Here is a 15115-nt window from a genome sequence, read left to right on the forward strand (position 1 = left end):
CTTTACAACCAAGCTATCTAAAACTACCGGAAATCCCATACTTTTTGTGTTTATTATATTTATAAATTTGTTAGCGATGTAAATTTCTTAAAGACACAACCGCATCCTAATTCTCTGCCCCGTTTGAGAGGGTCAATCATAAACCACAAATCCGCCATGTTACCGCTTTTGAATGTTCCCGCCATCTAGGTATCAACCAATCAGAATGGGGATGACGCCGCAAGTCGCGCGATCGCGCCATAGCACAACAAGTTCAAAGTCGAATGTGCGCCAAAAATTTCGAGAGGAAATTAATTTAAACCAATCACTAAAAATTGACGGCAGATGGAGTGATTTTTGAACTGAGCACATGTGCGAAGAAACGCAACATTTTGACATAAAAGTTTTAAGTTCACCCACAAGGGTTTTTCAGAAAACTTCATTGCGCGTCGAGAGTGCGGCATAACTTCAGATACGGCTTCGAATGTGACTGTTTACAAATTGGTGGCTGTCGTTTTCCATCCTTCACGGCGTTTGACAAGACGTTAAAAGAATACATGAAGAATACGCGTATGGAATTTGTGCGTGCAGTGGTTGATTGAAATGCCAGCGCTGTTTTGCGCTGCAAGTGGGAGCCCATTGCCGCACAATGGACTTTGCTGTAAAACATTTGGGATGTAGTAAAACTTTTGCGCCAAAATGCTGCATTTTGCTGCGCAGGTGCCTAAACTTAAATCCATGCTATTATACACCCATATTTTTGCAGCTCACCAAATTCCATTTCCACTGAAGCAGTCATACCTCTACCCACCATCGCTGGGACCCCGGGATGCCTAAATGAGGCACAAAAGCTTAGACTGGTACTCTAAACTCGATCGCCCGATTGCACTTCCTAGCTTTCAAAATTTCAAATGCATTGTGCGAAAAGTGACAGCCCTACACGTGAGTGCATTAAACATGCAGCAGGTGTACAGCAAAACCAATGGAATACCCAGCAATCCGAAGAAGTTAGCAAATAGCATTTGCTAATTTAAACATTAAACAGAGCAACGTGTATCCGGTACGCTTTTGTTTGGGAAGACACGAGAGCCATTTAGTAGACACCCCCAAATTTCTTGACACTATTATTATTATTACTAATCGGTTGATTTCACAACGTATAGAGGCATGGGGTTCTCAAGTCTTGTACGATGGACTTTTGGTGAACAGGTCGCCAGCCGAAGAGGAATTGGGCACCTGCAGATCCCTGCTTAAGTATGGAAGGCCGTCGTGTGAAGTATGGCAGTGAATTTGGCCGCTACGAGCCTGTCGGCGTACCCTTAAGGTAATGAGACGTATTTCGAATGGAATCATCTTACCTCACCTCAGTGCTAACAAGTAGATATCTCCCTGTATACAGCATTCCTGCGTTCTTGCGGGCCAAATATTCTCGTATTTATGGACCTCATAACGCAAGCTAAGGACGGAGGTCTCATATCACATTCCATATTTTCCGACTTCTTTAAGGCGTTTCTTCAGGTTTCACACACAATTTTGCTCTACGAGTTTCAGCCTCGCGGGATCCTACAAGGCATCACTATCAGACAGATGGGCGGTACACCGGGGCCGATTTGTATTGAATTCACTCAGCGCTCTGTCTTAGAACATTCTTCCTGATTTTCTTTCAATTCCAAATCTACTTTGTGCGTGCGAATTGAAAAACTGAAGTTAAAATTTTTGTAACCTCCAAAGGATTGTTATCGCCTAAAACCAGAGGCCAATGACGGAAAGCGCGTCCTTATGTCATTCAGAAGAGGCTCAGCGAACATCTTTGTAGTACATTGCGATAATAGAACACAAGACATCACATGGATAGATTCCACAGAGAAATGAGGTATCTAGATCTCTCCAAACCTGTATTTCTCCAGGCACTATGCTAAATCGGCTCAAGATGGTGTTGCCGCAGGGGCCTGCTGATGCTCCATGGGGTTCACACCATACTACTTCCTGAAAATGCTAAACAAGTTGTTTACTCAGGATGCTAAAAGGACTTGATCCTCAGTGAGTGTGTCCGACTAGCAGCTATGAAATCGCTTTCCGTCCTCAAATCCCTGTATTATGACAAACGTCTCACGGTACTTGACTCATTTTCCCTGGAGTGTCATGACCTTCGCAGATACCCGATACTTGAATGTATTGTTTGAACAGAGTTTGACCAGTTTTTTACAGTTGACCGAAAAACGGCGGGGTTCCGGTACGAAGATTTCAAAGCGCAGAGCGCACACCCATGTCGGGAAGCGATTCTCTCACCTACGCTAGTTGGTGCGTGAAATAACCCTCTGACGGTAGTCTCCATTGAGTACTTAGTTCAAAGCACTTTCAGACGCTATTTTAGCTGAGCCCTTACGTCGGCATAATTACGGCCCCGCGCTGTGAACCTAAGAGCAGGCTTCAACCCTCTTATCAATCAGTGAATCAATAGTAATCAACCGTCCGGATAGCGCCAACGGTCTCCTAAAAAGACAGGCGCATGGCTAATACACTGTTGACCATGTCGCACAGAATATCACTCAGTAATCTGAGTGGCTGGTGCAGGAATACATACCTTGTATAATTGTGACCGAAGGAAATCGTGGAGGGCGGCGGATGTGCTTCGAAAGTAGTTTGCTGAATATGCGTCTTAATTCACTTTGATCTTCTTACGACAACCACCAGTTAGGCTGCGATATCATCGTGTTGGAACGCTGTCTAAACGAACCTGCCTTGTGCAAACCGCTAAGTGTTCTCAGGCAGTTGACATCTGTATTGATGAATTCATTTCTTCCACCGGACGATGTGTCCTTTTTTATTCACTTGTTCTTTGTGTTATGAGGTCGTTCAGGCTGAAGCAGTAGAGAACAATGATAATGGATAACAAATAAACTTCAGCGGCGGAAATCCAAGAAGTCCAGAACGTCATCAGGCAGTTGAGTCTGGAGGGTATATTGTACCCAGCCGAGACTCGCCATCTTTGAAGCAGGACCTGCCGCCGGTGTTCCAGGATCCCAGGCCCCAACCTAGATAGCATTCTAGGGACGCGAAATTTGTGTTCTGTGGGTTTTGCGGCCTGCTTACATGTCGCACTAACCACGGTTACCCAAAAGATTACTTGCCACGTCACGTCGACTGATGTGATAGTGTTCCTCTTCCATGTCCCCAGGGTGGGTGTGACTCACTGTTGATGTGGTCTATCCTCGAAACCTCCTGGGAGTACATAGGTCCGGTTATCAAAAGATCCCCAGAGAAGCTATTCCATTGTGTTGGCATGGGCCAAAGATCCCAAAATTTTTCTCGCAGGTATGTGTAAGTCAATGAATTTTCGGCTCCAGCGCGGGGTAAATTAATACTAACAATGATAATGATAATGGTTATTGCCAACAAATGAGTGTTATACTTTCAGTCACGATCATAATTTTGCAGTTTGCTGTTACTGGGAATTTCGCGGAAGAGGTACGGCGACATGGAAAGTGGGCATTATCCGATGTAGACTTGGTTACGTGTGAGCCCACATGGACAGGGAACCAAAGTTACAAGGGGGATTGTATCAGGTGAGACGAGATCATGCCGTCAAGATTTGACCCTGGCGTATGGCCAGGGTCACGAAAAGCGTAAATGTGCATAGTGAAGTTGAGGAATTCGCAGAACAGATGGATGTTGGTAGGAAACTCAGAATCAGTGAGCAGCGAAACTGGACAGTCTCACCAGTATTGCCGCTAGAGCAGAGTTGGGTGAAAAATTCGTTGGGATAAGGGGTTCACACAAACGCACAAAACAAAACGTAAGCTAAACAGGAAAGTACCAATCAATTGGAAAAGGTTTGGAACCGATTGAGAAGTCATCGTTTCAGAAGAGCTTGGTAAACAATCGGTAGTTTTTATTTGGGCAACGTTTCGCTTTTGACACAAAAGCTTCATCAGGCCAAGTGAACAGGTCACCAAATTTGCCAGGTTATAAGACAGACGGGGATCCAATCAGTAAGTCCTCTTCAAACTAGATCAGTGTTGAGTGTCAATTGACGGCTCCTGTCGGCTAAATTGGGTGCCAACATCTTGAATTGATGGGTTTGAGGGGTTCCAATTTGGTTCCAATCGCTTTTCGTTCCTTAATCTTTCAATTCAGGGTGCTTCAATTGATGATTACCACACATCAGAGTCGGAGAGCACAGTAGAAAAATAAACAGGCCGCCGAGAAACGCAGATGAATATCAAGCGTTACTGAAAGATTCGTAGATTGCGAAACACACACTCGACAGGAGATACAAAATAGATTTAGAAAATGTTGAGGTTTTTAGGCAAGGACTACGGTCCACGTCCCACAGACTGATCGCCGAGGCGGTAGAAATCGCCAAGCATCCCAGGGTTAACAGAATGGAAGGCGTGGAACTGGCTAGCGTGTGAAGAACCGTCTTTGGTCATTCGAGCTGACAAGTGTTGGTGTGCGGTTATCATCTGAAATCCACTTGACCTTAACCCCCTCAAATTGAATTGTCGGGGCACTCACAACCCCATAAAGACCAGAAAAAATCTAACAGCGGCATCCGAGGTGTATCGCCAAGTGAAGCACCCTGAATTGGAAGATTAAGGGACGAAAGGCGATCGGAACCAATTTGGAACCCCTCCAATCCATCGATTCAAGATGTTGGCACCCAATTTAGCCGACAGGAGCCGTCAATTGCACTCAACACTTGATCTAGTTTGAAGAGGACTTACTGANGTCTGTCTTACAACCTGGCAAATCTGGTGACCTGTTCACTTGGCCTGATGAAGCTTTTGTGTCAAAAGCGAAACGTTGCCCAAATATAAACTACCGATTGTTTACCAAGCTCTTCTGAAACGAGGAAAGTGCCAACTTGGTGAACAGTGCATAATAAAGTAAACCAAGATGTTTACATCCCACGAAAGATTCAGCAGATTGGAATGAAAACTTTGCACGAGGTTGCAAGTAAAGGGACGAGTGAGGGAGGAGGCGCAGTCACAGTAGGAAATAAACTGTTGCGTGTATGCTATCAAACTGAGTGTGCCAATGCGCTACCATCACTGCACCGATATAACTCAGTGTCTGGACAGCCCATCGACTGAGGTAGTTTAACTGGGATGTGCAGCCCTCTGAGCAGCGAAATATTTTCTGTTTGTCGGGGGAATCTGAGGAGGAGAGCCAAACAAATGTGACAACACAGGTGGTACATCTTTGGTTCGGTCGGGGATCCCTTGAGGTGTAGTGCACAGATCGGGTAGAGTATAGCTGCCAAACAGGACGTCCATACCTCGTATTACCGCAGGTCGAAGTAGATGTGGCGAATTCCTTCGCTTTATTGAGGGTGACGCCTATCGCAGCCATCAAAAAACTTTCCCATACAGGTCGCAAATGGCTGCTCCGGTGAAGAAACCAGCTCCGCAAAATTTCCAACCATATTCATGGAGACACCATGCAAACCCATTGGCAGTCATTTGAGGCCGTGAATTAATAGCATAGTGCTAAAGCCTATTGATTAGAGCACAAGTTTGAGAGAGGAAACTTTTATGACCTCAGATGAGACATGCAAAATGAACACGCTAGACAGCTGCGCCCTTGTTTTGGTGAAGTAAGCACGTAATATGCACGCCATGGAAGCACAAGGTAAAATAGTTTTCCGACGCCACGTGTTCAAGATAATTCCCGAGGACGAAGACAGAATAAAAGTTAATGAGCCGAGCCCCAATGTTTTCACCCAAACCAACCAAAATGGCAGGTGCTATACGGTAACAGTAAAAAATCTTTGAACTGGCTAGCGATAAATTCGTTCATTCCGAGCATCACGGTTGATCGGATTCCAGTAGGTTTGTCCCTTACTGAAGCTTCATGCATTCTAGGCAAGTCCGCTGTTATTGGTCCTAAAAAAATCAGTAAACGTTAGCTCCACCATATTTCAATCTACTAATTAGCATTTATAAATGGCGCCGTATAAGCGTGGTCCGAGTGGGACCACCGAACAAATGTTCGCGTTACCGACTGAATATTGCTTTTAGTACATCAGCTACCTGACTTATCTTATTCTCTTTTGAAAGCATACAGATAAAGCTGTACCCTACCTTTCAAGGCATATACAATCATCAGAACGGCTAATAAAATTCAGCTATTTATCCCGCCCGAAAGACACCACTGGGGTTTCCTTGTCACAGGTTGACGGATCAATACACAGAATGGAGCCTTCTTTCCAGGCATTGCAGATCGAGTTTGCTCTTCCCGTTCGGTGGCTTCAGTTCACCTACAAGGCGCAAGCGGAAAAAGGGTGCAGCACAGCTGTCCAACTTGTTGGCCCTGAGCGTTAAGCTTGACAGCGCATCCGAAGTGCCTCGTACTGGGCGCAGGATGCGGCTTGAAGCGCTGTTTGAGGACACTGACTTCACTAACCAACTGCTTGACAGAAAATGTTGCTGGTAGAAGTGCGCACTATGAGCTTAAAATCTTACTACAATGTGTACATTGTGTGTTACTAGAACGAACAGCAAAAAATCGTTACACGAACCCTGTCTAAACAGCTCTTAAGTATTAGGTTTTCTCAAAGGTGATGATAATTTAGAAAAAATTTCAGACACCCTGAGATACGGTTCGTAATCAATAGATTTGGTCTTCGCAGCAGCGCTTCGGACACGCTCAACTGGGGTCAAGTCCTTCCTGTGTCCTAAGTAGATCACTCGGCTAGCATATTCAAGAAGCGGTCTGATGTGACCCCTTAGAGCATCTGGAATCCTATGAGTAACCCGAAAAGGTCCGCAAGTTGAGGAATGTCTTTCGAGCCGATTTTTCATGGTACAGTAAGAAGCGTATGTTTGAAGGCCACCAGGTGCCTTAATCCTCTCCGTTGTTCTTCGTAATGTCTGTCATACACGAACACAGCGTTCGCGGATTCTCCGGATGAAAATAGACGCAATTTTCGCCATCCAGAGGAAAGTGTCACCCCGGAGACAACCGTCCTGCAGCGTTGACGCAGGTCATAGTCTAGAGTAGTCCTAAAACGGAGCCTTGAGTAACTCCAGTGGAGACCGGTGCTGGAGAGGAATAGGTCAAGCCTATTCTCATTCGGAATGATCTGTCTGATAAGAACGCCTTGAACCAACGAAGGATTTTCCCTTGAATCAGGATGTTTTATCTGAAGGGAGCTATTTTATCCAGCGTAGGATTCACCCTTGGGCCCCACAAGATTCATCCATGTAGAGCAGTGAGGCGCGCGGTTCTCGGTCGTGTGTTTTTGATAACTAAATAATACGACATCCACTATGAGTCTTTTTCTCCGGCTTCAGCTAAGCTGTCTGTATTTAGGAGCACATTTATCATGCGGAAATGATTTGGGAGGAGTTGCTGTTGCGCTTGGGATAGCAAAATTTTCGTAGTGAGATGCTTGAAGCTAGCCAGCCTCAGGATGCATTTCATTGCCCTGGAAGTTATGCTAGTGAGACTATGGCTCAGTGACTGCCGGGCAATAAGTATTTGCTAGATCTAAGACTGACATGACAACCGTTCCCTTCAATGCACAGGATAGGTGTGTGTTCATTTAGGGCGTGACCAAATATGTTCATCTGTCCGCCATGACCGATACAGGTCGTGTCCCGCCGGTTGATTAGGTAACACTGACGATTGGCCATGTATTATTCGTAAAAGCCTAGAAATATTGTGCCGTATTGTGAGCTATTCCTTGATTTCGGGCGGGTTCAATTGTTGATGACAGAGCAAGCAGCTCATCACGCACACCTCTAGCGTCAAATGTTCGGCAACTTTTCCGGGGACTGCAACGGAAGCCTGTTATTCTCCATCATTTGTGCTGAAGAGCTGTGCTGTCGGTAAGCAGTTCATCAGAAAACTCGACCCACGCACACACGTCATCTGTAACTGGTGACAAAAGTAATGCCTTCTGTTCGTTTACTAGAGTGTTGTGGGTGAGATTTATATGCTACAAGCCACACGTTCCCAAAATCTCGCGCGACGTGTTAGAAATAAGTGCGAGTTTCTATTACGACGAATACTAAAAATAGCACTTTTCCGTATATACGGGTGGAGAATCCAGGCAGCTTGTTTCACCTTAGTGAGTATACTTTAGGCTGTGCTCCCATGAGGCCTTAGGTGACTCTGACAAGCAGCGCAGTCAAGCAAATAAAACGTTCAAGAAGATAGGTCCACTTTTAGTGGCCTTTGAACGCATAATTTGTAGATAACTTCCGTCAGTACTGCTGTTAACCGTCAGCACTGGTAACATCATCCATTGCACGTGACTCCAGAAGTCTCAGATGGAAAATCATGGGCAGGTAGTTAACAAACTGCTTTTGCGTTCAACATTTGGCAAGTCGAAGACCCGGGCAAAATGCCTGACCGAGGTTTGTGAGCTTACTGGGCCCGCGTCGTCCATGCCGTGACTAAACGCTCCAAACGATAGTGCATGTTGCGGTAATATACACTGGTGCCGCCGTGCGGGAGAGTAGATTCTATCTTCCTTATACCCCGTTGCACCCCAAAAATGATGCACCCTTATAGGACTGAAACTGGTGGCAGTGCTTACAACCGTATTTCATCAATGAGTGGAAAGAGAAAGAGCCTAGCACTTGAGTGTCTTTTACATGTTTGCGCAATTTTCTTTATTCCCGTATAACGTATACCTCACCTCGTTATACGACGAGCCACAATAAAATTTTCGTCGTCTTCATACCACTTATTCGTAGATTTGTCTTTGAGGTACTGAACCGTGCTTTGAAATTCTACACTTTCTCAGTAATCATTGGAACGAGTGGGATTTGTACAAATAAAAGGTGAAATATTTTGACCACAAGAGGTGGTCGATTGTTTATTAATAAATATCTGAACATTCTGTGTTAACAAAACATTAATCTACGAGTAGGCTTTCTAATTTGTAAGTTGCAGATATTTCGTCAACAAGCGAGGGGACATAATCGGTGAGCGGTTGGGTGGGTCAGAATCAATCGCTCAGCGACGTACAATCTACACAGCAAAGATGCATCACACGTACATTACGTGCATCACGTACTCGCACGTCTTTAGAATAACCTTGAAAAGAGAGCTTAATGCTGACAGCATTGTCTGAGCAAGATGTAATGTTGGTATATCTTGTTCATATGTCATTACGTCATACCCTGAAGGTAGATGACCGTAAATATAGCGACAAGTAGGCACAGAGCTGGATTTAGGGCGCGAAAGCAAAATCTATACTAAATAGTTACAACGATTAGAGGCGGGTTATTAAAAGTAGAAGTTTCATGTCACACAGGGTTGAGTCAGTAATGAGAAGAGTTGGGGAGGGGAGAGGTTCAATATGGATTCATGTGTCTGTCATCTGTTTACACAGTCCCTACAAGAAACCACCATTTTCTTTTTCATACACAGATTTAATTAAGAAATCTGGGTGCCGCAACATCTGCCCAGAGCTGAAGTGAACTGGCGTTTCAACGATGAACTACTTGGATCTAGGTTGTTTTTTTCCAAAGAATCCGTATTTAAAAATGCTTTGTAGTGGACGATGTAAAGGCTCTAACAGCTGATTCGAAGCCACCATGATGAATGCTACGCGCTCACTTGCACTCGAGGTGTACAGATGAGATTTTGTAAACTTAACAGGCAGAACAGAAAGGCGTGCCATTTTGACAAGTACACTTGCGGAGATAGGTGCGCTGCACCGCATAACGGGGACGATAATATGTTCTATTATTGACGTCATTACTTGTAGCTGCCAGCCACATGCAAGCGGCCATTTTCTGCACAGAAGTAATAAGCTCTTTAGAAGTAGACGATGAGGATGACCACCTCGCGACAGGTATGGAATAGCCGCTTTTTTAACCATCCATACAGATACAAAAATCTCGATGGTACCAGCTGGCGGGACATAGTCCATGTGTTGTTGTCTGTGTATTCTGTCCTGGCAGGATCAACCAGAAACTTTTTTCTGTATTTTAGAGCTATGTCCCTCCATCTCCTTCCGGTAAATCCATCATAAAAATCGGTTTAAGTTCACAAAAACTAGCCGCGAACAAAGAATTGCAGAAAAAGATGATACGACATAAGTCTCATAATTGTGCTAATTTCTTAAGTTAATGATAAGTGCATGGATAACTTGAAGGGAACGCTACAGACCTCTTATTCAGGGCTACAAAATATGGGCATTGAGTTTTCACTTCGGTCAAAGCTTACTTAAGAGTTCGTCGTGTACGTGAGATCACTCAATTCTGAAAAGCCTCGAAGAAACGTACAGCTATTTCATCCCCGCTAGGGAGATGAATAATAAGTTTACAAGGCGAGTGAAACTTTCGTATGAGGATTTGTCACTCAAGAGCCTATGAATAGGTGACCACTTGATGTGGGCTTAGTAAAGGAAGGATGAGTGGCGATATACCCTGTCAAGGCGTGATTCAATCACAATCTGCTCAACTGCTCATGGCCGAACGGTAGGGCGCTCAAAGTAAATGCCGGAAGGTCACGGATTTCGTGAGATGCACACGGTTTATGATTTCCAACAAAGATGGAGCAACTTTACAATGTCTCCGGGTTTTAGCACAGATCGGTCCCAATTACAGGACGAAATCTCGATTGAAAGTACCGGACCTTTTGAAACTACCGTCGACAACGATTTATCCTGAACAAAATATTGTTCACAGTCCTCACTTATGAGGTTGCACTCTGTAGAACTCTAAAACTGGCAGTAGTTCCACATAAAAACCCGGGCGCGACGCGTGCTAGAAGATACCGCTCTTATCAAATACTGTTAGATCGTTTACGTAATTGTCGCAATGCAGTTAGCCGTCACACCCCGAATCAAATTTCTCAGGTAGAACTAGCTCCCCAGGTTTTCTTGAATGAACACTGTTCATTGGTTCTCCGAGAACATATCCGGCAACATTCCGAATAACGTGTCAGTTGAAAAATGAGGAGGCCATTGTCGCAATGCAGTTAGCCGTCACACCCCTAATCAAATTTCTCAGGTAGAACTGGCTCCCCACGTTTTCTTGAATGAACACTGTTCATTAGTTTTCCGAGAACTCTTCCTTTAGCAACATATCCGGCTACATTCCGAATAACGTGTCAGTTGAAACATGAGGAGGCCGCTGTGAAGCATGTTTAGTTGAGGCGTATCATAGATGAGAGTTTCAGCCAGAATTCAGTTGAGTCTCTTGTTCAAACCAAAGTGGTGTCTAGGTGAGTGTATTAATGTAATAAACCTCGTATAAATTGCTAGATAGCGGAGAGGAAAATTACAATAAATTTAAGCAGGACTTGTTGTAGGCAGACCTTTCTAGTTATACCTGCCATTGGTAATTGATAAAACGAGCATAGCCAAATTTGAGACATCTAGGGTGGGCAGGTTTGAAATTGGCCAAATTTGAATAACAATCCGTTTCTGCCCAATAACACCGAAGAAGTGGCTTCCAGTGGAAATTTCTTCTTTCAAATAGGTGCAGAACAAAACACAAGCGCATCATTTCTCTTGACACCCAGGCACCAAATGTTTAATTCGACCGTAGTATGGATCCAAAAGCAGTTTGTGGTTCGTTTGAACCAAGCACTACCAGAACTTCAAATTAAAATTCTTCCCGCCTCATTACAAGATGGAAATGATCTACTTAGAGGATAACTGCTGTCAATTATTTGCCAACAAGATAAATTAGTGTACACTAACCGGCAGACGGTCCTGTGTGAAACTGAAAATCTATTAACAAGCCTATACATGGTCCCACAAATGACCAGTCTTGAAAATAATTTACCAAGTTCTCTCTCCCTAGAGAGACAAATACTTACAACCAGGATTAAACCGTCGATTTTTGGTCGCATTATATTACCAAACAAGGAACAATACTGTGATTTTTAAAGTCGGAATTAGGCTGATATAATTTTTAAACCATCGACAGACAGCGTTCATTAGCATTCGACCGATCTCTTGCTTCTGTTCACACACTTGCCCCTTTAATATTTCAGCATTGACAGCTGAGACGTGATCCGTACTTTCTGGATACTGCGTTAAAGTTCACTCATATATTGGACATCAGGATACTCATTTACCTAATAATTAACGTTATAAAATAGGCTCAAAGAATTTTTAGAAGCAGTTATTAACTTTCGGAACTCAATCAGTGGTCACACACTAGGACGTTGTCAAGGTGCCCGCAAGCATTCAAAAGACATTTGTTCAAGAGTGAAATTGAAGTAGAAGTAGTGGAAGTGTAAAAGGGACAAAAACGATGAATCACAGACAGGAATTCCGTATAGGGTTTGGATGAACTTAACGCTCAACAGACAGGCGGATCAGTTCAGTCAGACCAGCCAAAGAGTTGAACTATATAAGCAGGTGTCTCGTGTTGTACAAAGCCTTAGTGCGCGCAGGTGGAGGACATAATAAATGAGCTGGAAATACACTACGCATAAACTTGCTGAAGGTTCTTCGACAGCACAACCGGTTTCGCCGTTCTTGAAAACATCATAAAAGAGAGATTCAGATTCTAGATGAGTCTCCCGCAAAGCCAAATTTGTTTGGAAATGAGTGTATTTTGCTAATGAGCGGGAAATATTCATGACATGGTGCCCTAACCCATATATAACAGAAGGCACTGGCAATAAAATAAACAACAAAGGTTTGCAATGACTCGCAAAGTGTGGAATTAGTGCGTACCGCGAGTTGAACAAAATTCTATCCTCTTAAATTTTTTCGCAGTCTTTTACTTTGTGGACGCCGAGGTGAATCATCGAAGACCATGAGCTAGATTGTTACAATACACAACGTTACCTTAGAGATGTTTATAGGCACAAGATTTGCGCGACACTTTTGAACCTATAAATGCGCAATAACTCAACATTAACCAACAAAAACCGGAATGCAGGCCGTCGGATTGTCTATCCTGCTGGTTTTTGCCAGCTGCATTGCCATGGATGTTCGTAATGGTACCACACCCGGTAAGCTGAACACTGATATTAACTTATTCGAGCATGCTCCATGTCCTGAGGAAAAACAAAGTATTTCAAAATCCTGTAAGTTAAGCTGAACGGTTCTCGAAATATGAAATTTCCCGTCACAACCCAGCCGCATATCAGACATATCCGTTTGTATATTAAAATTACCGACTTAGGATTGTCTGAAATACTAGGCTGTTATTCGCTTCTGGCATTTATTTATTCAGGATACTGGTGGAAACCAGTGTCAGCTGATAACCACGCAAACAGCTTTCTGTGATATAAATTCACCTCTCAGAAAACGAAGTCCATCGACGACGGGACATTAACCGGTCTGGAACATTGCGTCTGGTTGTGCCAAAGTTGTCTTTCAAAGCTCAGTCTTGACCATGGCGTTTCCCGAACTCACTCATGTGCACAACATTGGTGGGTAGAAATTCTTCAGAAATCTGACCAGCTGTTTTTGAATCAGATGGTTTCTTCATAATTTCCACCATTCTGAAAGAGGATATTTTTATTATATTTATATGCTAAGACTTAGTGACAAATTCTTTAGCCTGCGGAAAACACCCTCATAAGGATCAAATACACCGAAATTCCTCATTGGAACAGATAGACAGTTCTGACCAGGAAGTTTTCTATAGATGTTTTCTTTGATAGGGTGCTCAACTGTATTTGTTCTACCTGTGTCCTCATAGTTCCAGGCTGACCTAAACGAGCGGAGGCAAATTCTTCATTTCAAATAGCTTGGCCGCTGGAAGAAGATTTGCAACACCAACAGTTCTTGATAGTGTCACCCCCGTGGAAAGATGTATTCCCTGTAATGATGTGAATTCAGTCGTGAGTTTACAGAGCGGGCCAAAATAATCAAGTTCTATGTGCGTAGAATAGAACCGTAATTATTTGGCTGTGGCAGAAAAAGCAACTGAAGAAAGACAGCATGAAAGTCAGATTTAGCTGGAGTTCAAGTGAGTCCTTCGCTAAAACCAAATTGTAATTCAAATGGGTGTACCTGTCGATGTGAATTATCTTAGTGAAATGGCCAAAGATCACTTGATTGGTGGGAAATTGTTTTTCCCACAGAAAGCTTGTATTGAGAACCCGCTTATAAATAAGGTCTACTTACAACGGGAGCTCTGGGAAAGAAATGTAAACCAGGCCGCTTCAATGACGCTTGATCTTACCAGATCTCCGATTTCATTACTTCGCGTAACACATACATACATACTGGCTGAAAAAGTGCATACAATTAGAGATCAAGGTCCTATGAACAGATCTAATATATGAATTGCTTAAAGGTTTGATTATACCCTTCGTCACTCTGTTACTTCCGTGATTTTTATAATATCTGACAAGTGTCAAGAAAAAGCGGCTAACAAGAGTTCATGTTAAACAACGGTGGAAGGTAATGCACCCTATGAACGCAATCCAAGTAGTTGATTTTGTTTCTGGTTTATATTTGGCTATACTTTCAGTTCACCGGTGGTTGTGGTTTCGACAGCTTGTCAGAACTCAGAATGCTAAGAAGCCTTGACGGTTTGCATCCGAAGTTCATTAACCGATGTGAAACTCATGAGGAAGCAACTCATAAACAAAGAGTAGAACAAATATTAAAACGGGCTCAAACTAGAAGAACAGCTGTCATTGAGCGAGATTTTTCGTTGGTTATTTTTTTTTTTTTATTAATGTAGAAAAAAGGAAAGACAAAACGGATGAATGGTTGGTGGTACCCACTTTTTAGGTGTTGATGTGCACTGGAAAATAAAAGTTATTATTAGTGGTCGTTGGCTTGTTCGCTGAGCGGGGCAATTCGATTGCAAACATTTCTTCTTCAAGCTTGAAGATGAAGACATCACAAAAACGGCAACAGAAACAGCAAGCCACCAGACGGGTAGTCCTGCCTTACATCAAGAATATATCAGAACTCGCGACCAGATTATTGGCTCAAAAAGGAATCTTCGTGGCCCACAAACCTAATGCTACCCTGAGGAAATTAATCTCTAAACCGAAGGACAACTCGAACAAAACCAAGAGGAGCAATGTGATATACCAGCTCAACTGCAACAACTGCAACAAATTCTACGTCGGACAAACTGGCAGGAGACTATGCACACGAATAAAGGAACACAACGCGGCCGTCAGGAGGCATGACCCCCTGTCCTTGATATCCATACACGAGGACCAAGAAGGCCACAAATTC

The 15115-nt window shown here is 43.5% G+C and overlaps 1 protein-coding gene across 1 annotated transcript in view; it reads left to right on the forward strand.

Moving 5' to 3' along the window:
• Window positions 1-12807: 12807 nt before the first annotated feature.
• Window positions 12808-15115, forward strand: part of T265_11146 (hypothetical protein) — a gene marked incomplete at both ends in the record, with an annotated part of 3744 nt that continues 1436 nt past the window's right edge. The window contains one exon of the mRNA XM_009177728.1: window positions 12808-12918. Coding sequence (XP_009175992.1) covers window positions 12840-12918 — 79 coding nt within the window. The remainder of the gene's footprint in view (window positions 12919-15115) is intronic.

The sequence above is a fragment of the Opisthorchis viverrini genome (assembly GCF_000715545.1).
Source record: "Opisthorchis viverrini unplaced genomic scaffold opera_v5_453, whole genome shotgun sequence".
NCBI lineage: Eukaryota > Metazoa > Platyhelminthes > Trematoda > Opisthorchiida > Opisthorchiidae > Opisthorchis > Opisthorchis viverrini.